Genomic DNA, 21,152 nt, shown 5'->3' with positions numbered 1-21,152 from the left:
CAAGCTTGCCAACTCGATCCTTACTTCACTAGTTCACAAAGAAGGATGCTTATTTCAGCTTTATTGAACACATTTGGGCTCTGCATTTCCATTTAACAAGTGGGAAATGTAGTAAAGGTAAAAAGCTGGTTTCTGTCTCTTTCAAAGTCAATATAGGTGGAGAAAAAAACATAGTGGGTAGTGTCTTGTTAAGCTTTTTTAGGACTACTCTACCCTTTCCCTTGATTAGTTCCTCTTTGCTGAAATCTGATGGGCTTCAAATAAACTGGAGGCTTGTGAACCTGGGAGCCTAAGCCCTCCTGCTGCTAAGGAAAGGTTTATAGACTAGTTCCTTTCATTATTGCTTTATAAATGGCATTGTTTGAAGCAGGGCGTACTGCAGCTTGAATAACAACTTGGAGGATGTTAGTTAATTTGCTGTTTGAGAACTAGTGTCTTTTCAAGTGGCTTTTGGGGGGTTCAGGTAATTGTTAGTATTTGAGACAGATGGGAAATCTTTTGCTGACAAATATTATCCCGCCTGACACTCAAGTCTGGGCAACATCCACCACATGTATGCAGGCCTCCAGGGCTACAGATATGCAGTGAGTGCCTTTGGCTCTCTAGGTAGGCGTGACACTGATACAACTTATGGAGAGCCCTGCACAATTTGTCAGGCCCTTCCACAGAGTGAGAGAGCCAGAACCTCCACCAGCTCCCCCAGCTGCAGCCCAGACCATGCAGCGGAGCTTTATGGATCTCTCTCCCCTTCAAACAGCAGTGCCAGGATTGGAGCAGCACAGCCTCAACACGTTCCTCTATGGGGAGATCTTCTGCTGCTTGGCATTGGCAGTGTCCCCCGTTTCAGAACGTCTGAGTCTGTGGTGTCCTTAACGCCCAATGACTTGTTCCAGTGACAAAGAAAAGACCTTTTGAAATGGAAGAAGGTCCAGGGTGCTTGACTTTAAAAGTGTCTTCTTAAAAGCGCTGCTCTGTCCACCATAGCCCCTTCCATTCTTGTTTTCTTTCACACCAAATTTGGTGCAGGTTCCTGCAGAATCTGTGTGTTTTCCTGGTTTGAGTCTCCTTTCTCAGTAGTACAGCTTCCTTGTGCTTGCTTGGCCATTTCTGCCCCCCAGGCTATGTGACAAGTAGCTAGGGACCAAAGTAGCCTTTTTGTTCTGTACCTGAACAAGTGTGTCCTGATGTCCGTGGTGTGCCAGCTCAGTACGGATGTGCAGAGGAGGGTGATCTTATGATTTGAGTAGTATTCTTCAGAGGAAATAGATGTGCAATCAAATAGCTGAAGGAGGATGAGCACCCTCTGTGGCACAGGTGTACGGTACGGTAGTGCTCATCAGGAAAGCACTGTGAGTATTTGTGATGGCTTTAAACTGTTCAGACATCCTGCCAGTAACCAAGAGGGTGCTTTAGCCTGCATGGGGAGAGCAGAAGTCTGCTGCAAAGCTTCCTAGCAGGTTGAAATGGCTAATTCTCATCACAGAGGTCCTTAGCTGTTCTGTTTCTGAGGCCAAGGTGCCACAGTTCCCTGTGCAGCATGCTTCGTGGCCAGGGAGCCCCATGCCATGGAGGCTCTTGCAAAGCAGCTTGAGGCACACAGTTGGATGTTGCACAGAGTGACTAAAAGAAAAGGAGGCCCAGCAATAGCAAAGTATTCAAAATATTTTCTTGCTCAGTTTTTACAAGTAAAAGTATAAACACATGTGCCTGAGCGAGAACGATATGACAGTGGATTTGGAGTCTTTACCCTCAATTTCCTCTTGCCACATTTACACTCTGAAATGCATGCATGTGGACTAGGGCTCTTGTCACTCATGTATACATCCAGCCTAAGGAGCTATAATCAACACCTAAATATTACAGGAGCAGTCTTTACATTGATTGCAGTGTCTCATTGGTGCTAATTTATCTGTATGTGATGATAAATACTTGAAATCAACCCTTCAGGTAGCTTCCAGTTGCACATTTTGTAATGAAAACTAAAGGCAAACAGGACAAGCTTTTGGGGGCACAGAGAGGGAGGGGAAAAAAAACAACAATGGCAAACAACAAACAAAAAGCTTCAAACCCAAATGACAATGGCATCTTTGTGTAAATATAACGATCTTCTGCAATGTTTACAGTCCAAACTCTGGGGCACTGGAGAGGGTAAGCAATAGGAAGCAAGCTAAAACTTCCTCCATTATTATTTACTATAAATTCCTGTTAGATTTTACTTCATTGTCCCAGCTGAATGCTTGACCATGAAAATAAGTCAAATTTACCAGAAAAAAAATCCCTTTGCTTTTGCACTGCTGATGGTACAAGTAATTGTGTCTGTTTTAAATGTCTGGGGTCTGACTCTCATTTATGCTGTTCTGGCATCTTGACAAAGCTGTAGCATGGGTATAATGATACGCCAGACCTGTGTGGAAAGGCTTGAGTGTACAAAGAGAAAGGAACTTATGATTTTCGAACCTGACAGTGCCCTTTAAGCTAACCATGGAAGAACTCTGCTTGTTCTGCCATACATTGCTTCATCTCTGGCCACTAAGTGTTACTATTGTCATTTGCTGAATGTGTAATAGGATTTAGAGATGGATTAAGCTAAATGTTTTGGCTTTAAAAGTTTTTTTTTTTTGCTTTGTTTTTCTTTATTTTCATGGAACAAGCCTCTTTTCTGCCTGCACAAAGAAGGTTGTAGAGTTTAAACGAAACCTAATGGAAATTCTTGAATGAGGCAAAGATGCTGTAGTTCAAATACATTCATTCTGTTTTCGTGGTGATGTGGCATCGTCATGACTAGAGTTTGTTGTTCCTTTTTCTGGTTGATGTGCAGCCAGGCAAAGATTCTTACTTAAAAGCTTAGGATTCAGACTCTCAGCCCAGGCTTTTTTGAGAATTATTATCACTACAATTGGGCAAGGAGACGCTTTAGTGAACAAACAAACCAACAAAAATAAACAGAGAGCTCACAGTATTTTTTTCATGTTTTCAACCCCATTATATTTTTTTCTCATATCTATATTAAACATGTGGGGTTGAAAGTTACCATAGGTCATAGGATTTTGCTTATTTCCTGGAGGACTCTAATACTGTATTTCTTTTTTTTCATAAGGGCGTAAAAGTTCTTTCAGACAGTGCACAAACAACTATTTTCATAAACCCCCTAAATTCAGAGTCATAACAATTCAGCCAACTAGGATATGTCTTAAATGGATTACTAAAGCATGTTTACCATCACTTTAATTCTGTTCTAATGCAGTTCTTCCAATTGGAAGTTTTCTCCTCTAGCCTGGGCTGAATTTTGCTCACTTTAAAACTTCACTGCGGCTGAGGAAGAGAGAGAAGGGACACATCTTGTTTCCAAAGATCGTACACATAATTTGTTTGTGCCAGGAAGCTGAACACTCTGCTCCAAGGGTTCCTGCTGCCTTGTCATCGCCTGCAGTACCTTTTCTGATCCTTTCAGTGCAAGGTTATCAGGAGAGGCCCTAGGCAGATATTTTTGGTGGCCAGACTGGCACAGTGTTGTAACCTGTCCTGCCGCCCGGTTTGTCAGATCAGACATGATTCCTGTATCTGCGTTGTTACCTCTGGAAGGCATTTCCATCTTGCACACAATCCAGGGAGTTGTTGCATTTCGACTGAAACAATCATAGAAAATACAAACCAGAACCATATCACTGCACTGCGTTATTCAAATGAGAGGTCAAATTACCCCCACTGATGTAAGCAGGGTTGCCAAGGTCTAAATGAAGACACAACTTGGCCAAAGGTCTGTTTCTAATGTGAGGTTTGAGGGCTGGTAGGTCTTGCATCTAATATCAAACAGCTGCAAGACAGTACCAACTCCACTGGAAAATACACACACGTTTCTAAAAAAAACCCTCCCCAAATGAAAACATAAAATCCAACAACCCCAAATCTTAATATATTATTTAAACCTTGCCAGCATAAAACTGAAAGTATAATTGCTCATTGTTGCCTGCTATTTTAGTTTGAGTTCCCTGTATGAGATTATTTAGGTGCATTAAAGCATGCTAAGATATTTCAGTATAATGCTCATGCTGCTTCTCCCCCCGCTCCCACACACACCCCCAGACCCCTCAAGGGCCTTTAGAAAAGTGCAAGCTCAATTCTTGTACCATTTGCAACCCTGTAGATCTGTGGCAGTTTCTCTTCATTTGCATTTGCTAACAGAAAGGAGGCTCAATATGTGAATTTGGTGTACTGATAGCAGGAAAAAAAAAAGATAGCTCATTTATTAGCTCTTAGTTTCATTTTGCAGTGCAGCTTTTGGTGTCCTAAGATCACAAGAGAAGACAATGTTATAACTATAATCACTCAGGAACTCAACTACAGACGTACATAATAAATATGAATACATCACTCGGAAATTGTTAATGGCCAGCAAAGTATTCTTTTTCTGAATTACTGCCAAGTTTCAAAACTGCATGTGTCATCTTATCACGTACTATACATTAAGTGTTGGTCATGTAAGTCAGATCTGCCCTATGGGTATTTTAAATTGCAAACATAACTTTTTTGGAAACTCTATTGTAATGTTTTTTATTTGGCCTGGTTTCTAAATCAACATAGTTTTTTCATACCAGTTCAATTGCTTTTTCCTTATTCGTTGCCACTTCTAAATCCTTTATCTGAACAAGAAACAAAGATCAAGTCATTTGTTAGGTAGCTGAGCATCTAATACTGTCTAACTCTCTATAAAATCCACAGTAAATTTATGGTATGCCCTTTTTCTTTCTTTCATACATAACCAGTATAGAAGTGGAACTTAATACAGTTTGCAAGTTAGCCAGGAAAGAAACATGATCTTTTTTCCATCAGGTATTGGCAATAATGAACTTAAAACATTTAAAATAGTAATAATAATAATCCCAGAACATCAGCATTTATACATCTTCTGCTGTACAGTTGTGGTTTCGTAGTTCAGCTGACACCCTCCTGCTCTATAATGTAGCTCTTAGTTTGGATGTAGTCCCTTGTATGACATCTTTGAGGTTTCAACCTATAGCAAGTCCTCCGTCCTGCCTGAGTCCGACTGACTGCTGCACTGTAACATTGCTCAGTGCCCATTTCGGTTCCCTTTTTCTTCCCACATAGTGACTAACTCTATAAGCAGCCACTCTCTAAATTCCCAAAGCACCAACAGGAATATGAGGACATGAGGCAGTGTGGTGCACCAGAACCAATTGGGTTGCTTCTCCCTAAAACAGGGACTTCTGAGACTATTTTCCTTATGTCACCTGTCTGAGTACTAGAAGCAGAAGATATTGATGTGTGGATGAAAGCTTTGAATGTAAATAGAATTATCTCTGAAAGTTATGGGTAGATAAATGGATCAGTAAAGAGTCATGTATTACATGCAGAATATATTTATGAGGTACACACAAGCTGTGAGGAAAACACAAGTATAGAAAAGCTGATTTTTTTAGAAAAGAGAACTGCAGCATCTCAAAGCAGAAAAGATTAAAGAAGCACTTCCAGCCATTCTATTTCAAGGAATTATTGTATATATAAATCCATTTGTGCTGGAAGTTGGAGAGGCCATTTATTTCACAAATACAAGTGTTATCCAAGGAAATGGAAATGGGATTTTGAAAATTATTATTAAACATCACACTTTAGGTTTTAAGATAGGTTGCAAGAGCTCAAACACAGTCTAACTCTGGGAGGCAAATTAGTGTTGTGTTGAAATGGCTTCTGCCAGACAGGACACTATAACAGTGGGCTGCTTTAAACTACATTCAGAATAACAGACCTTGTCATCAGACCATGTCCACAGCATGTCAAAGTCAAGGTTTCTTTGCAGCACAAGTAAAATGGAATGCTGCTACTGCAGGAACAGGGTGGTTTCTGCTGCGGTGTCGCAGTTGTTATGGAGACTCCCAAGCTACCTCTGCTCTTGCTGTCTCCTGAGGAGCAGCCCCAGTGCAGGGACCATGCCTGGATGCAGCAGCAGTCACCAGCCTGGCTTGCTAGGGCACTGCTGCAGGCAAAGTAGACAGAAACAAAACTCATCTTCCAGGCACCTGCCTGCTTTCCTTATACCTGGAGCTGGTCCTGCTTCAAGAAGGCAAAAATTCTGGGCAGGCAGTGCAGTGCTTTTGATAGGTGATTGTTTACTAATGTAGCCTGATCTTTAATTTTTGGTGTTAACTAGAAATGCAAAGTACAGTTGGTTGGAAACTAATTAAATACAAGGAGGAGCCAAGCAAGATTGCTGATCTTCTTGTAATGATGGGAAATGAATCCTTAATATGACTGAAAAATGATTCATAAACATAACTTCCCAAGCTTAACACCCAGCAAGGATCCCAAAATACTTTTTCTCAATAATTTTTTCTCAAAACTTGAGAAAAAAATGGAGCATCCCCCTCCTCTCTGTGTTAAGACTTTTGAAGTCAACAGTCATTACCAAGTCTTTATTTCCATAAAGTCAAGCCATCAAAATGTTGTAAAAATTGGAGGTGTGCTGAGTGTTTTCTGATCTTCTTTGAACAGAGTTCACCCATCCCACTAGACACATAACAAGAAAAAGAACCAGCAAAGAGCTGAGAAATGGTACATAGTGTCCTGGTTGGAAACTCATGCTTTTACATGTGCCAGGAAACTGGGACGGTCATTTAAATCCATTTTAAGCAATCATTATACAGAAACCAGCCTTTTTCTTGGTGCTTTCAGTCCTTGAAAAGTACCATCCAAGTGACTGGTAACTGCTGACTTCAGAAGGCATTACACTATTCTTGGGTACACATGCCCCATTTCTTCTTGAATACTAAAACAATTTGGTTGATGTTTTTCTATGCTTAGCATTCTGGTGATTGGTATGTTGTTCTGCTAAGTTGGGGAAATGTTCTGGTTACAGTTAAGTAACATGAAAAGTATGGACATGATTCATTCTTGTGCTGCTGTCACTTACTCTAATTTTACTTGATCAAAGAAGCTACACCAGCATAAAAGCGGCAAAGTCGGAGTGAATCAACCACACATGCAAAGCGGGAAAAATAATTTTTGATAAGATATTAAATTACTTTGGTGTATTATCTAAACTACTATAGAGCGTACATTTTTCATGGGAATTAAAGATTTATATAATGTGATACAAATCCCACTGTAAGAGGCATAAAATTTACTTAGAACAAATGGTGAAAACACATTAGATCCATATTTTTAAAGCTCTTGTTGATGTTACTAATAATTTTCTCAAAGTTTGCCCTTTTGGAAGGAAACATCACAGTTACAGGTGCTATTTTTTATATTCTCCCATGTAGCACAAGCTCAATCAACTTGTGTTTACTCAGGCCAAAATAATTTTCAGTGTTCACCTTTTTTATATCTTAACTACATAATAAAAATCTAGTATAAAATAGCAACATCTCTCATTAGTTCTGTGAGTGGAGAAGAAACCTGTCATCTATTAAGCTATCAAAACTGAAGCAAAATCATTAGGGAGTAACAGTCATCTTCCTTTCCAGCATCTGCTGTCCCTTGTAATGAGGATGGTGGACTGACATGCTGCTTACATTCCTTACATGACTTGTGGAAGGAGTCACTATCCAAGCAGAGAGAAAAATAGACACTATATAAAACTTCGTGAAAATTTAGACTTCCAGTTTTGTTTGTTCTGCCAACTCAACATCCTGCACTTGTGTGCCTTTGCAATTGTAGTCTTCTACACTGACTGAGCTGCTTTTTAACAGGTCATTTAAGACTAAGCAAAGCAATTTATTTGGGTTTTCCCCCCCCATGCTTTACCATTCATGGCTTGTGATGTACTTCTTATAGTAATATATGAGTGAAATATAAGGTGCTGTCACATAAGGAAGAGATGCTACCTCCCCCTCTTGTGGACTGAGAGCTCAGGCTGTGCTCTCCCAGTCTGTGTCTTTCCCCGGGCTCTATTCTCTTGGCCCACGTGTGACTGCTTCTCAGTGCTCCCAGGGGATTTCCCGTGGGCTACAACCTGACTCCTCTAAGCTCATGAATGACTCCCACAAGAGATAAATGGATGGATAAATTGCCCAACCTTGTTTCAGCTGTCCTCTTCTCAACTGCAGTTCTGGCCTGCTCAAACTTACTCCTGCAGGCTGGTGCTGTGGGGGGTATCTGTGCAATGCATTGTGTTGCACATCTCATGTTGCTTGTTCTCAGGCTGACAGGGCAGATGTGTGCAGCAAACCCTCTGTTTCCTGGAGTTGGACCTTCTCTTTTATGGTGGGTCAGAGGTTCAACCACATGCCCTAGGAGGAGAGGCAGCATACCGTCCTTCTCTGCAGGTGGGAGAAGTGGCATTGTCCTTCCACCAGAAAACATGGTCACGAAGTTAGAAGTAATGGGAGGAAAATAGAGCAGTGACTGTTTCTGAAGCTTATTAAGACGCTATGTTCAGGCAATATACATTTTATTATAACTGGATCTTACTATGAGTAATATATCCTAATTAACCACAGGGATGCATGAGCTTTGCAGACTGAAAGGCTGAGCATAGGAAATGTCCCAGGTCTGTTTCTAATCAAATTTATGTTGCTGTGAATTGCTTGCTTTTGCAAAATGTTTCAGGGGTAGCTAGTCTTAGGAATTACCCAGGGGGCATGAAGATACCCCCAGTTACATCCTTGTAATGTCTCTGGAGCTGTACCTGTGTTTCTTAGGAAAGAATTGTTTCTACAGAATTAGAGCATGCTTCTGAGTGGACATTGGAATGGTGGATGACCTCATTACCTCTATCCTTCTTAGAACTATTCTAAGGCTTTTTGAGCACACGAGGGACTGTCTTTCCAGTCCACATAGACCCTGGTGGGTCATGAATCTGGAAACTGAACTTTTGCACGCAGATGAGGATGGATTTGTAATAATGAAAACCTTCAGCTCTTGTGAAAGTTTTTTTGAAATATTCCCTAATGGAAAATACCTTTTTTTTTTTTTGGTGTGTGGATCAGGCCAGACTTGGACCGTGTAGACACACATACACATACACACACACACCCCACCAGTGATGAACTGGGGAGCTGTCAGCATGCGTTCTGTGTTACAAATGTGGCAGGAATAGCTGTATAGACAGATATGGGGGAAGCTGTGAGCTGGTACACATGAAAATATCAAGGAGGGAAGAAGAAGAAGAAATTGGAGTGTGGCTACCAAATTTACTCTCAGTCAGACCAGGGCTATGTGTCAATGAACCTCACAGTCCAACACAGGACAAAAAAGGGCAGCATTTAGCAGAGCTAATGCACAAAAGGGTGTGACTGGAGCACATATTGTAGCATCTTTCTTTTTCACGGCAAATCTGTGTAAATAAACCTGTTATACCTAGGAGATGCATTAATATTTTTCTGGCTTGTGGCTATTCCACAACCAAGGATATGCCACTTGTTTGTGAAAATTAGGGAGTGCCTACTTTAAATACTACTACAGTAACCAAAATTCTTAAAAGTTTTGCTGAATTTTTTCAGTGTTAAAAATAAAACTTGCTGCTGTCCATATTATCATACTTATTTATTAGTATAATAATTAAGCAAGACTTTTTATATTAACACCAAGTTATGTGCACCTTTGTGTAGATGTGAATGCTACATCCACACAGAAAAAAAGAATAGTTCTAAAAAGACCAGCAAAATTGGTACCTTGGACGAAAGACAAGGTTTCCAAGACAAATCTGTCACTAAATTAATGGGATATTGAAGTGTCTGACAGGATCGGGTCTTGTTTGTACCTGAATTTTGTGGGACAGAGCTGTCTTTTTGTTCTGCACATGAGTTCTCACAGCACCTCACACAAAACAGGTCTCAGCCCGCAGCCATGACATGAAAACACTACTGCAGTATTTAGTGTAGGAGGCTCGCTTCTTTGGCCCATGCAACAACTACCATTACTGTAGGAAGCTTCATGCTCCAAGAGGAAAGTCAAGCAGACAGCACAGAAGTCTTGACTGGCAGAGACACCTTGCAAGGGCCCATGCCACAACTTTGTAGGTTGTCATCTCCTTCCTCTCAAAAAGAAAAAAAAGCAACAGATTTTTTTGCTGACTTACTTGTATTTGGGGGTGAATGACTGATCCAAGCACACTTTTGTAATCCTGTCTTGGAGTCACTGATTGCACCACAAGTCAAAGTCTCTGTGCTTATGCAGCTGTGCCAATGCACCAGTGTTGTGAGGAGCTCTGAGTAGTAGGCACCTGCTGAGCCAAAGATTTGAGATGAATAGCACCCATATTGATTTGCCTATAATGGAGTGGAAAAGAAAAATGTCCAGGTTTTGTTGCAGGTATTTTCATGGGGTATTAAATTGGTGGATTAGTTGCAAACAGCAGTACTGATAAAGTCTCCTGTCCATCTTGATGGTTGGGCCTTTCTATTAAAATGACACATAAATAACCTATTATGTCCCCCACCCATGGAAATTCAAATGCACCTGTCAACTTGATAAAGCACTTGCCTGGAGGGAAGCATTGTTTACATTTTCACTCCATTCTTCAGAAAAAGTGAGATTCTAATTATTTTTCCCACTGTAAATTAATGCTGACTATGATGGTTAACATATCTCTGTATTGTTATATCTATGCAAAAGTTAAATAATAGAACTGATCCATCATGTATTATGCAATGTGCATTTTTATGACAGGCTTCCCTCTGATCTTATTATGCCTTTCTTCATAAATACTTACTTTTTTCCCCAGCAGCTGGGGGAATCTTTGTTGACTGCTGGTTCAGAAGTTGAAATCTGTCCTGTGTGAAAAGGAAAATGCAATTTACATGTTTGTCGGATGCTGAACTCTGCTTTCTTCCAAGGAGGAAAAAATAAGGATATAAAAGTACACTCCATTAATAAGAAGCTTCATTATAATAGACAATTGGTCACAGTACACTAAACCATTTTTCTACAAACCAAGCACATCAAATTCAATAATACAATACAATTGTTTCTGGGTATCTTAGTAACTCTTAGTTCAGGAAGGGCAAACTCGTTAAGGTAAAATCAAATATGAACAGAATCTTTCTTCCATGCATAAAATCATGCCACACCTTTACCCCACACTTGAAGCTGAACCATAAACCATTTGTTAGAGTCCCTAGCAGTCAGCTGTAAAATTTTTTTTGGTGCATTTCATGATTCCTGCTTGAACAGAAGATAGCACTACTGAAAATACCACAAAGGGGCCTGTTTTTGCAATACTCTGCTACAAGTGAGAAACATTTTTGTCAGAAGAATTTTTGCTATCTGGTTTCTTAACTCAAGCAGGGAAGAAGGCGTTGCTTAGAGGCTCTTGGTACACTCAGAGACCCCCAGGAGGCAGCCTGACCTTGCAAGTTCTTTTGACAAGTTTTGCAGACCCAACTGGTTTGCACACCCTGTTGAAGGCTTATGCAAACTGCCCTGAACCTTTGACCCTCTGTCTACTTGCTACAGTATATTTCTACTTCTAGATTTCTAGAGAAGCGTCAGTGCCAGGCATGGTTAAAATGATTGCAAGAGCTAAAATAAAACCCTGGTTCAGAAAAAGCAAGGAATAAACTGGCAAGGAAATGCCTTAGGAGTTGAGGCACTTTTGGATTAGGTTCTCTTGAGCTTGCAGTTGGGGTGCTGGCCCTGTGGAGGCAGAAAAAAGATCGTCGGGGTGAAGATGGCAGAGGGCATAGGATGAGAATGGGGACTGCCAATTTTGACCACAAAAGAAGACCTGAACCTTTATTGTCTTTTTTTTCTTTCTTCCCTTCTTTTCTACAATTAATTCAGCATTTTTTTTACTGCCATGGAACATCAAATACTTACACAAATATGCCAGGCCCTTCAGCTACTGTCCATCCTGCCAGGAAGATGGTTGTGAAACTTTTATCCTTCAGTTCTCCCTCCGTGGCCTACCTCAGCAGTGATGTCTGCAAGAAAGAAGCTAACTACTGGTGATTATTTGGGAAAACAGATAAGATAATTTAGGGGCAGTTAAAGCAAATAGCCATATATACGTGCTAATACAGCTATTGCTTTGATCTCACCCATAGGTTGTTAACTCTTTGTTCTATGGGCAGCCCATTTCTACCTGTCTGCACAGCAGCTGGAGCAATGGGGTCACAGTGTGAGTGAGAGGTTCTAGGTGCCTCTATGGTAAATCTGTTTGCTAATACTCCATGATGGAGTAGTCAATGCACTTGTTAGGACTATTAAAAAACCAGAGGATATTTACAACATTTCTAAAGGGGGGCAACCATCCTTCACAGATTTTCATGTATGTTTTACCAAAAGTGTTGAAGTTTGCTTTTCTCTTTCACCTTCTTCTTCCTAGCCCCCTTCCATCTGCTTGAAAAGACAGCTGGGTCTAAGCAGGCAAATTAGGAAAATTTTGATTCTTAGAAAAACCTCATAACAATTCTGTTATTGTTTGAAGACTATTAAAAAGAAAAGAAAGCTTAAAATCTAGTCAGGTATCCAACAAAAGACATCCTCCGCAAAAGCACAGTTCACACTATGCTCTAACCCACCGGCATAAGGATACACAATTCCTTTGCCTTCCCAGGAGGAAATTTTCTGAAGCTGGAGAAGATGCAACTAGAAGCCACCAGTCCAATGTATTTAAGTTCTCAGCTGGTTTACTGCCTATGTAGTGATCCAGATTTAAAAAATATTATTTAGTTGCCAGGAACAGATCTGTCCATCTGTCATAAGTCACAGGTGAGTAAAAATGTGCCTCATACCCAAACATACACCTTGTATGCACATGGTCTTCGACACGGTGAATGAAATCTGTGAACACAGACTTATTTCTTTTAACTATCTTTTCTCTGCATTTAATCTGTTCCAAATGGTAAAAGTCTAAGATAAAATGTTCATTGCAAATAGGTTAACTGACAAACTTAGCTCCTTTGTTTTCTGTTTACAGATTCTTCTTGAACCACATTGTTTTTCTACAGATCTGTCGGGGCTGTTTTCACAAATTTTTGCAGAATGTCTTCTGTGGGCAAATTTTATCCCATAAGATGAACTGCTCTGTTGATCTATTTACTATTTGTTGTTTCTGATGTGTGTTTGGTCACCAAAGTCATATAGTATTATTCCTGCTTTCTGGCTACATTACATTTGTAAACAGATGAGAAATGAATAACAAATGTTGATGAGCAGATAATGAAGAGCAGACACTCTTATTTACACAGATATGCCCTTGTATGCATTAAAATCCTGACTTTCATAGAGAAAATAGTTTTTTCTAAACACTTTTGTATATAAAATCCTGTCTGTCTGAAGTTACTGAAGATGCTTTCTTAAGTAACTGATTCCAGCATCCCTTATAAATTTGGGAAATGAGGCGTGGAGAGAGATTTGTTTTACCCATCTGACCCAAACCCATTCTGGGCTTGGAATACAGCAGGATTCTCTGGAATAGGAAGGGAATGTATTTTATCTCCTTTCCTTAGGGCAAATCAATGGACAAAGGCACTGCTATGCACAAGGAAATGCAGAAAGGTTGCAGCCTTTAATTTTCACTCACTAAGGTTTTTGCTGAATTGAATATCTGTTTTCCTCGACTTAATACTTGAGATGACTTTTTTTTCCAAATTTATTATTGTTTGGAAGAGCCTATTTCTACATTTGTATATTATTTATAGGTGATTCAAGTGTGGAGACTTAAAACCACATAAGATTTAGATCTGAAATGATGGGATGGTAAGCAGCAGACTACACTAGCAATGGGTGCACAGTGGCTAAGAAATATGTGACAGTGCATTGTAATATCTAAAAGCAGGGGATCAAAATCATCCCCTAGAAAAGCTCTGCATCACTGTCCATTTGGATATATCCATAAACATGATGCCATCGTAAGTCAGAAAAAAAAAAAAAAAGACCTTCCACTGTTTCCTAGTGTTACAATGCTGAGCAGCTTGCCATAAATCTATTCTGGGATTTCTTCTCAGTCGTTTACAAAGAGGTTATTCTCTGTATATGGTTATTTTCATCTTTCAGTCTGTCCATGTCAGTTTATTAAATAAATCAGGGAAGACTGTAACAACAATGCTTCAGGCATTCATAATTTGACTGATATAAACAATTCCCGGATACTACTGGTCCATTATGTTGGTCCATTATGTTCATAAATAGGACGATTTAGAAATAAGTTATCTATCTGCAGAGTTACTACAGGCAGTCATAGGCAGGGATGTCACACTGGTTCAAAGGCATTTGCCACCGATCCGGCTCCGTAGGTCAGAGTATGGCTGTTACGCCACACGTGCCTGGCAGAGGTCCTCTGCCCACAACAGACCAAAGGCCTTTGCTAACCCAAGACATTTACAGGCTTCATTATTGCCCCAGGTGTGAAAGTGCATGCTGTCTCCCCACCAAAGTACTCTGTGAATGTATAAGCATGTGTACATACTTATACATTTAAGGATTAAATATGAGGGGTATTGGTGTAACTGGTCATGACTTTCTCATGGCGGTATGACTTTAGGCAGTCCTAATAGCTTCTCTTGTTCATGCCTTTGCTTTGCATTTCTCCAATTTCATGATTTATTTGAATGTATTTGTAAAGTACCCCATCCTTCCTATGGTGGCTTGAAAATCTGCACTGTCACAGCTAGTTCTGCGTGAGGTTCAGTGGTAGGCTCACCTGGACCTGCACGCCACCAAGGTGCCTTTGACACAGGCAGCAAGGGTGTTTTTAGGCATGTCCATGTAAATTCTTCTTTTCCCAGGGTTGGCAAGGCTTTTAGCAATAGCACGTCAGAGATGGGGTTTGCAATACTTAAAGGGTGCTTTCCTCAGAGGTTAATATTAGCCAGCTTTTCTTTTTTTAATTGTAGAGCTACACTGGTTTAACAAAGATTGCCTCCAGGAATGCAATTCCCATATTTACAACTCTTACCACAGAAAATGCACTTACCGTGTTTATGAAAGTTACTTGAAGTAAATACAGCACCCTTGACTTTTGATGTCTTTTTTTCTATAATTTCAACACTTTTGCCCTTTCACCTAAAATTAACAGCTTGTAACTTTTGCTAATTATTTGTTATGACCAGCTCAGAGTTTCACCCATTCTCAGCTGGCTGATTTAGTCTGTATTACTCATTTCATGTATTTTCTTTGAATGCTACTTTTAAACATTTTGTATACATTTTATAATGTATGAAGCTGGAATTGATTCATACGACATTGCTAATAATAATGCTGCAAGTGCTCAAGAATCCGTGCTACTTGTTTGGATGCACATGGATATATATGTATTTCTCAATTTTTTAAAATAATGTTGTCATGTTGATGTCTTTTTTTAAGACAGTGAAAGTCAGTCTTCCTCTCATTTCTATTGTAGCTTAGAAAATGTGAGGAATTCTCTTTTCCTTTCTTTTTTTACAAAAGCTGTCAACCAACAGAAAATCTCATAGTACCTTCATGCCCTAACATGACATTTTCTGTACCCTCACCTTGGAAGTATTAATATTAATTGGCTGTGTATAATGTGTGTAATATTTTTATAAATATACATTTATTAATATATTTGTATTTAAAATGTTATCATGTTCTACTTCAATAACATATTTCTATACACTTGGTATGGCATGGTATAGTTATACAACACAGTACATTTGTATTTATCATTAGAAATGTATTTTTGTCTTTTGTTCTAGGTTATGTACTGTAATTTCCAGAGGGTGACATAATTTGCCTTCTTTGTATAGAAGCATGTTCCATTCCTTTAGAAGTCCATGTATTTTTACGTCACACTGTACGTTAAAGGAGCAGTGATTGAAATCATTGTTGTCAAGGAAGAATGTATTAAAATTATTAATAAGACTTAAACCCACACGAGACTTACTGAGTCATCTGATCTGACCTAAATTTATGACCCTTCCTCCCAGATCTTCCCTTTGCATACTTGCACAAAGACAGGAGGATCGAAAGGAGAAAAACCAACACAATAAAGACCAGAGAAAACTGTATATTTACATTAGGTCAATGTAACATTTTGTGATTTTAATAATATAAACAAATAAACTATAAGGGCATTCACATCAGACCTCATTTCAAGCTGAACTATTATAAAGCGATTAACAGCCTCACACTCCTGCTTTAATTAAGTTATGTTGTGAAATATTCAGCACTTGGACCTGTTTTGGCCTGCCTCTTTTATCATTGAATTACCATCCTTAATGTGTTTTTCTGCTGAAAGATGAATTTCATTTAAGGATTACTGTACACTGCTCTGGCATTTTGTGGTTTCTTGTCAGCCCTTGTGAATCTAGATCATAGCTAACTTCAGTTCCTCTGACATGTCCTATATGCACAGTCTCTTGACTAGCCTGTCTCAGTGGATTTATTAACTCATATTGTATTCCTGTAGAAATGAATGGACATTTTTGATTAACTTAATGATAGAAATTTCAGATGACGGTAGAGTTTACTTTTGGAGCTTTCTTCAGGTTATGTAGGCCACAGCAGCTCTCCAGTGACTTATCACTTCACAGAAATGCGTTTTGAAAGTTTCAAGGCAGTGGACATCCATCTGCCAAATAGTTTAAGATGGTGCTAGCAAGGATGGAATTGAATGGTCCTTCAGAGCTGGGGTGTCTGAGTCCACAGTCACCCCCAGCGCTGCTGTTTCCTGTCCCAGGGTTGGTTTTCAGCTTTTATATTCAACCCATATTGCAGAGTCTGCCTTTGGGCAAATTCATGCTACCAGATGACTTTGATTTGGAAGGGTCAGTGAGTGATATTCCAGCCAAGCATCCAGTTTCCCTCCTTTCTACTTGTGCCTACCCAGGACCAAGGTGATGCAACTCAGCACAGTACCATCAGTTTTGGTAGCGCTTTTACACTCTCGGTTGTCTGATGATCAGGCTGTGCTTTTAGGGAGAGGGGGACATGCCAACCAATACTGTCATGTTCTCTTGGCTAGTCACATAAATGCACTTAGAGGGAGTTTGCCAGATCTTGGAATGTGACAACAGGTCAGGTGGGTTTGTTTACTCTCACTACCCTGCAGATCTGTCTGCCCTCAGAGTGGGTGGCAAGACAGAGGCTGCTGATGCTGTACCTGGTCCCATATGGATATGGTGCCACAGGAGCTGGGAGCTCCTGAAGGCAGTCTTTGGCCTTGCAAGGCGAAGGTTTGCTCAAGCACAAAGGTTAGAGTGATGTGGCTTTGGCTTCTAGCATGGTAATTATATGCTGTAAATTACACTCAGCTCCGGCACTGATTGAAAAATATATGTGGTAATTCACTTGCACGAAGGTAGTCTAAGGTCCATGCTGTACTCTGTGCTGGACAAGCACAGCATGCATATCTTTGCCCCCCACAGCTCACACCTCAAATGGGTAAAACCAAGCTGCAGAGGAGGATATGGTGTTCACAGTGAACGATACGTGGCTCGCAAAACACATGGTAAATAAGCCCCTCTACTGTTGGTAGGGGCAAACACAAAGGAAGAACAATCAGATTTAATGAAAGTGGGCTAAGATGAAGGTCAGAGAAGAAGCAGGGGAATGTGCAGGATTGATTCAGGAGGGAGGAAAGCACTCTGAAGAAAGGAAGCAAGCAGCACAGGGGAAAATGCATCTATCATAAAAAGAGGATCACGACAGAGATCATCCAGTTTGCTGCGTGGATCCCCTGCAGGCTGAGTTTCTGAGCTGGATTTCCCAGTCGTTTCTGTTCCCTGAAATCATACATCAGGGAGGAGACAAGAGGCCAGGAAGGGCTTGGTGCTCTTGATTGGACAGGCCAGAGCTTTTGGTTGTGAGACACGGATCAGAGAGAAGGGTAACCGTGGCGGGGTCTTTGTTTCCATTTCACAAGCTGTGCTATGGCAGCTCTTGCAGCTGTTTGTCTCTGCTCTGGCCAACACTGTCCCAACAGAAGCTGCCTTTCTGCTTTCATGAGAGCATTGGCCACCTTAATTCTTAAGGAGCAACTGTGTATGGCAGGTGTATAAAACACATTTGTGTTGCAGGGAGAAGAAAATTAGGCTTGTAGGCTTGCCCTGTCCGTGCAGCTGCTGTGTGTTCCTAACAAGTTGTCCTGAATGAAAGCCTTTTAACCCCAGAGACTTTTATGTGGGAAATTCAGACCGTGCATATTTTACCTTAAATTTCAGATGACCTTTTCATGTTTTAAAATGTATAAAATCATTTAGGACTGAGGCAAATCAAAGCTGGCACTAAAATGAAGTTTCCTATTGTTCTGTCGTTCCTGGAGAAGAGTTGGAGATAATTTCCAGTGTGTGTACTTGCTTTCTTAACTCACCTAAAACCAATCCTCTCCTAAGGCAGTTGCTCAGAATAGCAGCGTGCATGTCAGGATTGTGGAGCTGGCACACTGTGCTAGTTATGGGATTCCTTGTAATGCGTAAGAACAGCTGAAGAAATGTGAACTGGAACACAAGCTAACTGAGCTAAATCTAACTTTTCCTGAGTGGGGAGGAAAATTTGGTGATTTTGGAATCTCTTGTAAGAATCTGAGCTCTTTGTTTCAGCAAACAGAAAAAGCAAAACTATGCAAAAGAAGGTTTTGATGCACGTATCTTAAATTAGAGGTTTTCTATGGCTAGCTTCATGAGTGAGTTCCAATCATTTCAACCAGTGTAATATATTTTCTTGAAAGAAAAGGCTTGTGCTAGACCAGCAAAAGAGTTATTTCCTCTGCATTAAGTAGAAGTGTTTGTGAAGAGCATGCTGGTGTATTGTGAGGATATAACAATATCACCAATCCCTTCCTACTGTAAAAAGGAGTAGAAGCTCATGGGAGAAAATGAGTGACGCAAAGGTCTTGCAAAAGTGAAGGGTTAAAAAGCTTGCACTTCAGTGGGAGTATAAAAATAATGGTTCTTATCATCAGTTCTTGTTAAGAATAAGAGGTGTTTAAACTGCGTGCCACGATCCATCTGAAGTCTTGAATTCTGCTCAGCCTGTGTAAAGAATTAACACGAAGAAGGTTAAATGTAAATTCTGCCTGACACAGGGAGGCACAAAACCTACTCAAGCAAATGTGTTTAGAGCAAACCAGGAAACTAGGTAACCGTGTCAATAAACTAGCTTTGTACAAGGAACTAAAATACATCTTATTTACTTTGCCTTATCTACAATTCAGTTAGCAGCACAAGGTTACTTTAATACTACACAGAGATCAGAGACTAAAAAGTGCTTGTGGGTACAGGCGCAAAGGCATCTCAGAGAGAGAGAAATACAAATACTCGTTCACGAAATTCTCGGGAAGCTTTCTTTTTTTAATCAGCATTGCCATTTTATTGTTTAACCTACGCTGCTTGATCTCCCTACTTTTGGTTAATACGGGAGTCAATTACAGCTTCATCTGTGCAGAATTAACTTTATAGAATATACACTAGGGATTTGTCTATCTCCTCTATTTAGATCTATGTCATAAAAAAATATGTAGCAGAGAACTGTGTGCAAGCACTGCATATGGTACGGGCTTTGCAGATTTATTGTAAAATCATTTTAAATCGGTTAAGCTCTTGCCAGAAGTTAATTAAATATGTTCCTTTGGCGGGGGGCGGGGGGACTCCGTGTGTGTGCGTGTGTGCGTATGTGTGTGCGTGTGTATGGGGGGGGCCTTGTGTCTCACTAGGTGGCAGTGTCTGATTACATCTGGAAGGACCATGCCAGCAAGCCTGGTGTCTCCAGCTGTGACCTCGAGGACCAGGATGAAATCCCTGATTCTGCAGCTAGCTCGAGAGGTAGCACCACTGTTCACGTCTCTGTCTACACTGTTCACCTCAGCGGCTTCCAGGAGCTCTATAGGCACTTCCTCAGGCTGCCCGATGGGGCTATCATTGAGGTAGGTCCAAGCAGGCTCCTCACCTGCAAATTCTGAAGGCAAAGGGGTGCACTTCAGAAGTAGGTCATCATCAAAACAGGAAAATAGACCTGCCTGACCCTGCACAAAATATACACCAAAATCTTCTATAGGAAGACCTCGCTCCTAAACAGTAGTGTAAAATCAGCGAGTTAATGCATTGGCAGTGCAAAGTAGCAATTTAGTATTCTTTATAGAGCTATTTAAAGGCAATTCTGTAAGATATACACTGAAACTACACACATAGAGTTTCTTTATAAATATATATTCCTTAGAACAACATAAGGTCATTCTGTACAGGAATTATTATATATATAAATATACAGTTTAAGCATTGTGCACATTTATTATACAGCTAGTACTACAGGTATGGTCATTCACTTCGTTTTTCCTCGGATAAACAGAGCTAAGGCATGGTTAGATTATTTACTGGCATCTTGCAAGTTTTAGATTGAATCCTGGATGTTGTCAGATTTAAATACAATACAGGTTGGTATTAAAAAGAAGTATCACCTGTTACTTTCTTCGTAGGCTGCATTTTGTTCATTGCATTGTCATTTTTGTTCTAAGTGCTTAGAAGTGCATTTCCTTGTTGTCTTTGGTCTTGTGCTGAGAGATTTTTTAAAAAAATTTTGGCATCTTTTAGAAAACAGAGTGAAAGAATATTACTTTACCTACCCAGATAAGAAGTGGGAGCATCATCATGGAGGTCTGTTTACCATAGAAAACTGGCACAAATGAAGCTGAAGCATGAAGTTTTCAGCTGCTCACTTCTAAGGTGAAGGTTCATGTACATCTTTCCAGCATGAGGCAAACATTGCTTCTGCTCCTTTGGTTAATGTTTCAAGGCTGTTTTATTCATTAAAAGATTTTATTCTTAATGTCTTTGCCCTACTTGGCTTTTTAAAGAAAATTTAATTTAAAGGAAACTGTCCTCAAGGAATCTAAACATAATTTTTTGCCCCGGGAACTTCTGATTCACCAGAGTAAAGACACCAGAGTCTTAAAGCTGGCCAAATAAAACAAGCAAAGGCATGTGGCCTACATGAAGTAGAACTTAATTATTGAAACTAAAACTGGCAAATCCAGGTCCATGCCTAAGTCTGTTAAAGATCATTGGCTAGGTTTTTGCTAGAACACCTTTTCTCTGTTTGAGGTCAACAATGCAGGCCCATTCCTACTTTCCACCTGTTACAAATGGTAGCTTTTTGCAGAATGGTTTTTCCCAGTTAAGTTCTCAGCTTTTTGGTCGTGAGGTTTTGTTCAGCTTCCACAAAACTTTGGAAGGAGAGGCTTTGAACACTTGAGGCAATCGTAACCCAGTGCACTGCTTCAGTTCATTAATCCCTTC

The 21,152-nt window shown here is 40.1% G+C and overlaps 1 protein-coding gene across 1 annotated transcript in view; it reads left to right on the top strand.

Annotated features, from left to right (window-relative positions):
• The window catches only part of LOC104042549 (uncharacterized), a 164,952-nt gene that overhangs the window by 96,101 nt on the left and 47,699 nt on the right, over positions 1–21,152 (top strand). Inside the window, exon 15 of the mRNA XM_064441793.1 lies at positions 19,574–19,783. Coding sequence (XP_064297863.1) covers positions 19,574–19,783 — 210 coding nt within the window. The remainder of the gene's footprint in view (positions 1–19,573; positions 19,784–21,152) is intronic.

This window comes from Phalacrocorax carbo, chromosome 2, assembly GCF_963921805.1.
Source record: "Phalacrocorax carbo chromosome 2, bPhaCar2.1, whole genome shotgun sequence".
NCBI lineage: Eukaryota > Metazoa > Chordata > Aves > Suliformes > Phalacrocoracidae > Phalacrocorax > Phalacrocorax carbo.
Note: the sequence above shows the minus strand (reverse complement) of the source record. Positions and strands in the feature narration are given on the sequence as shown.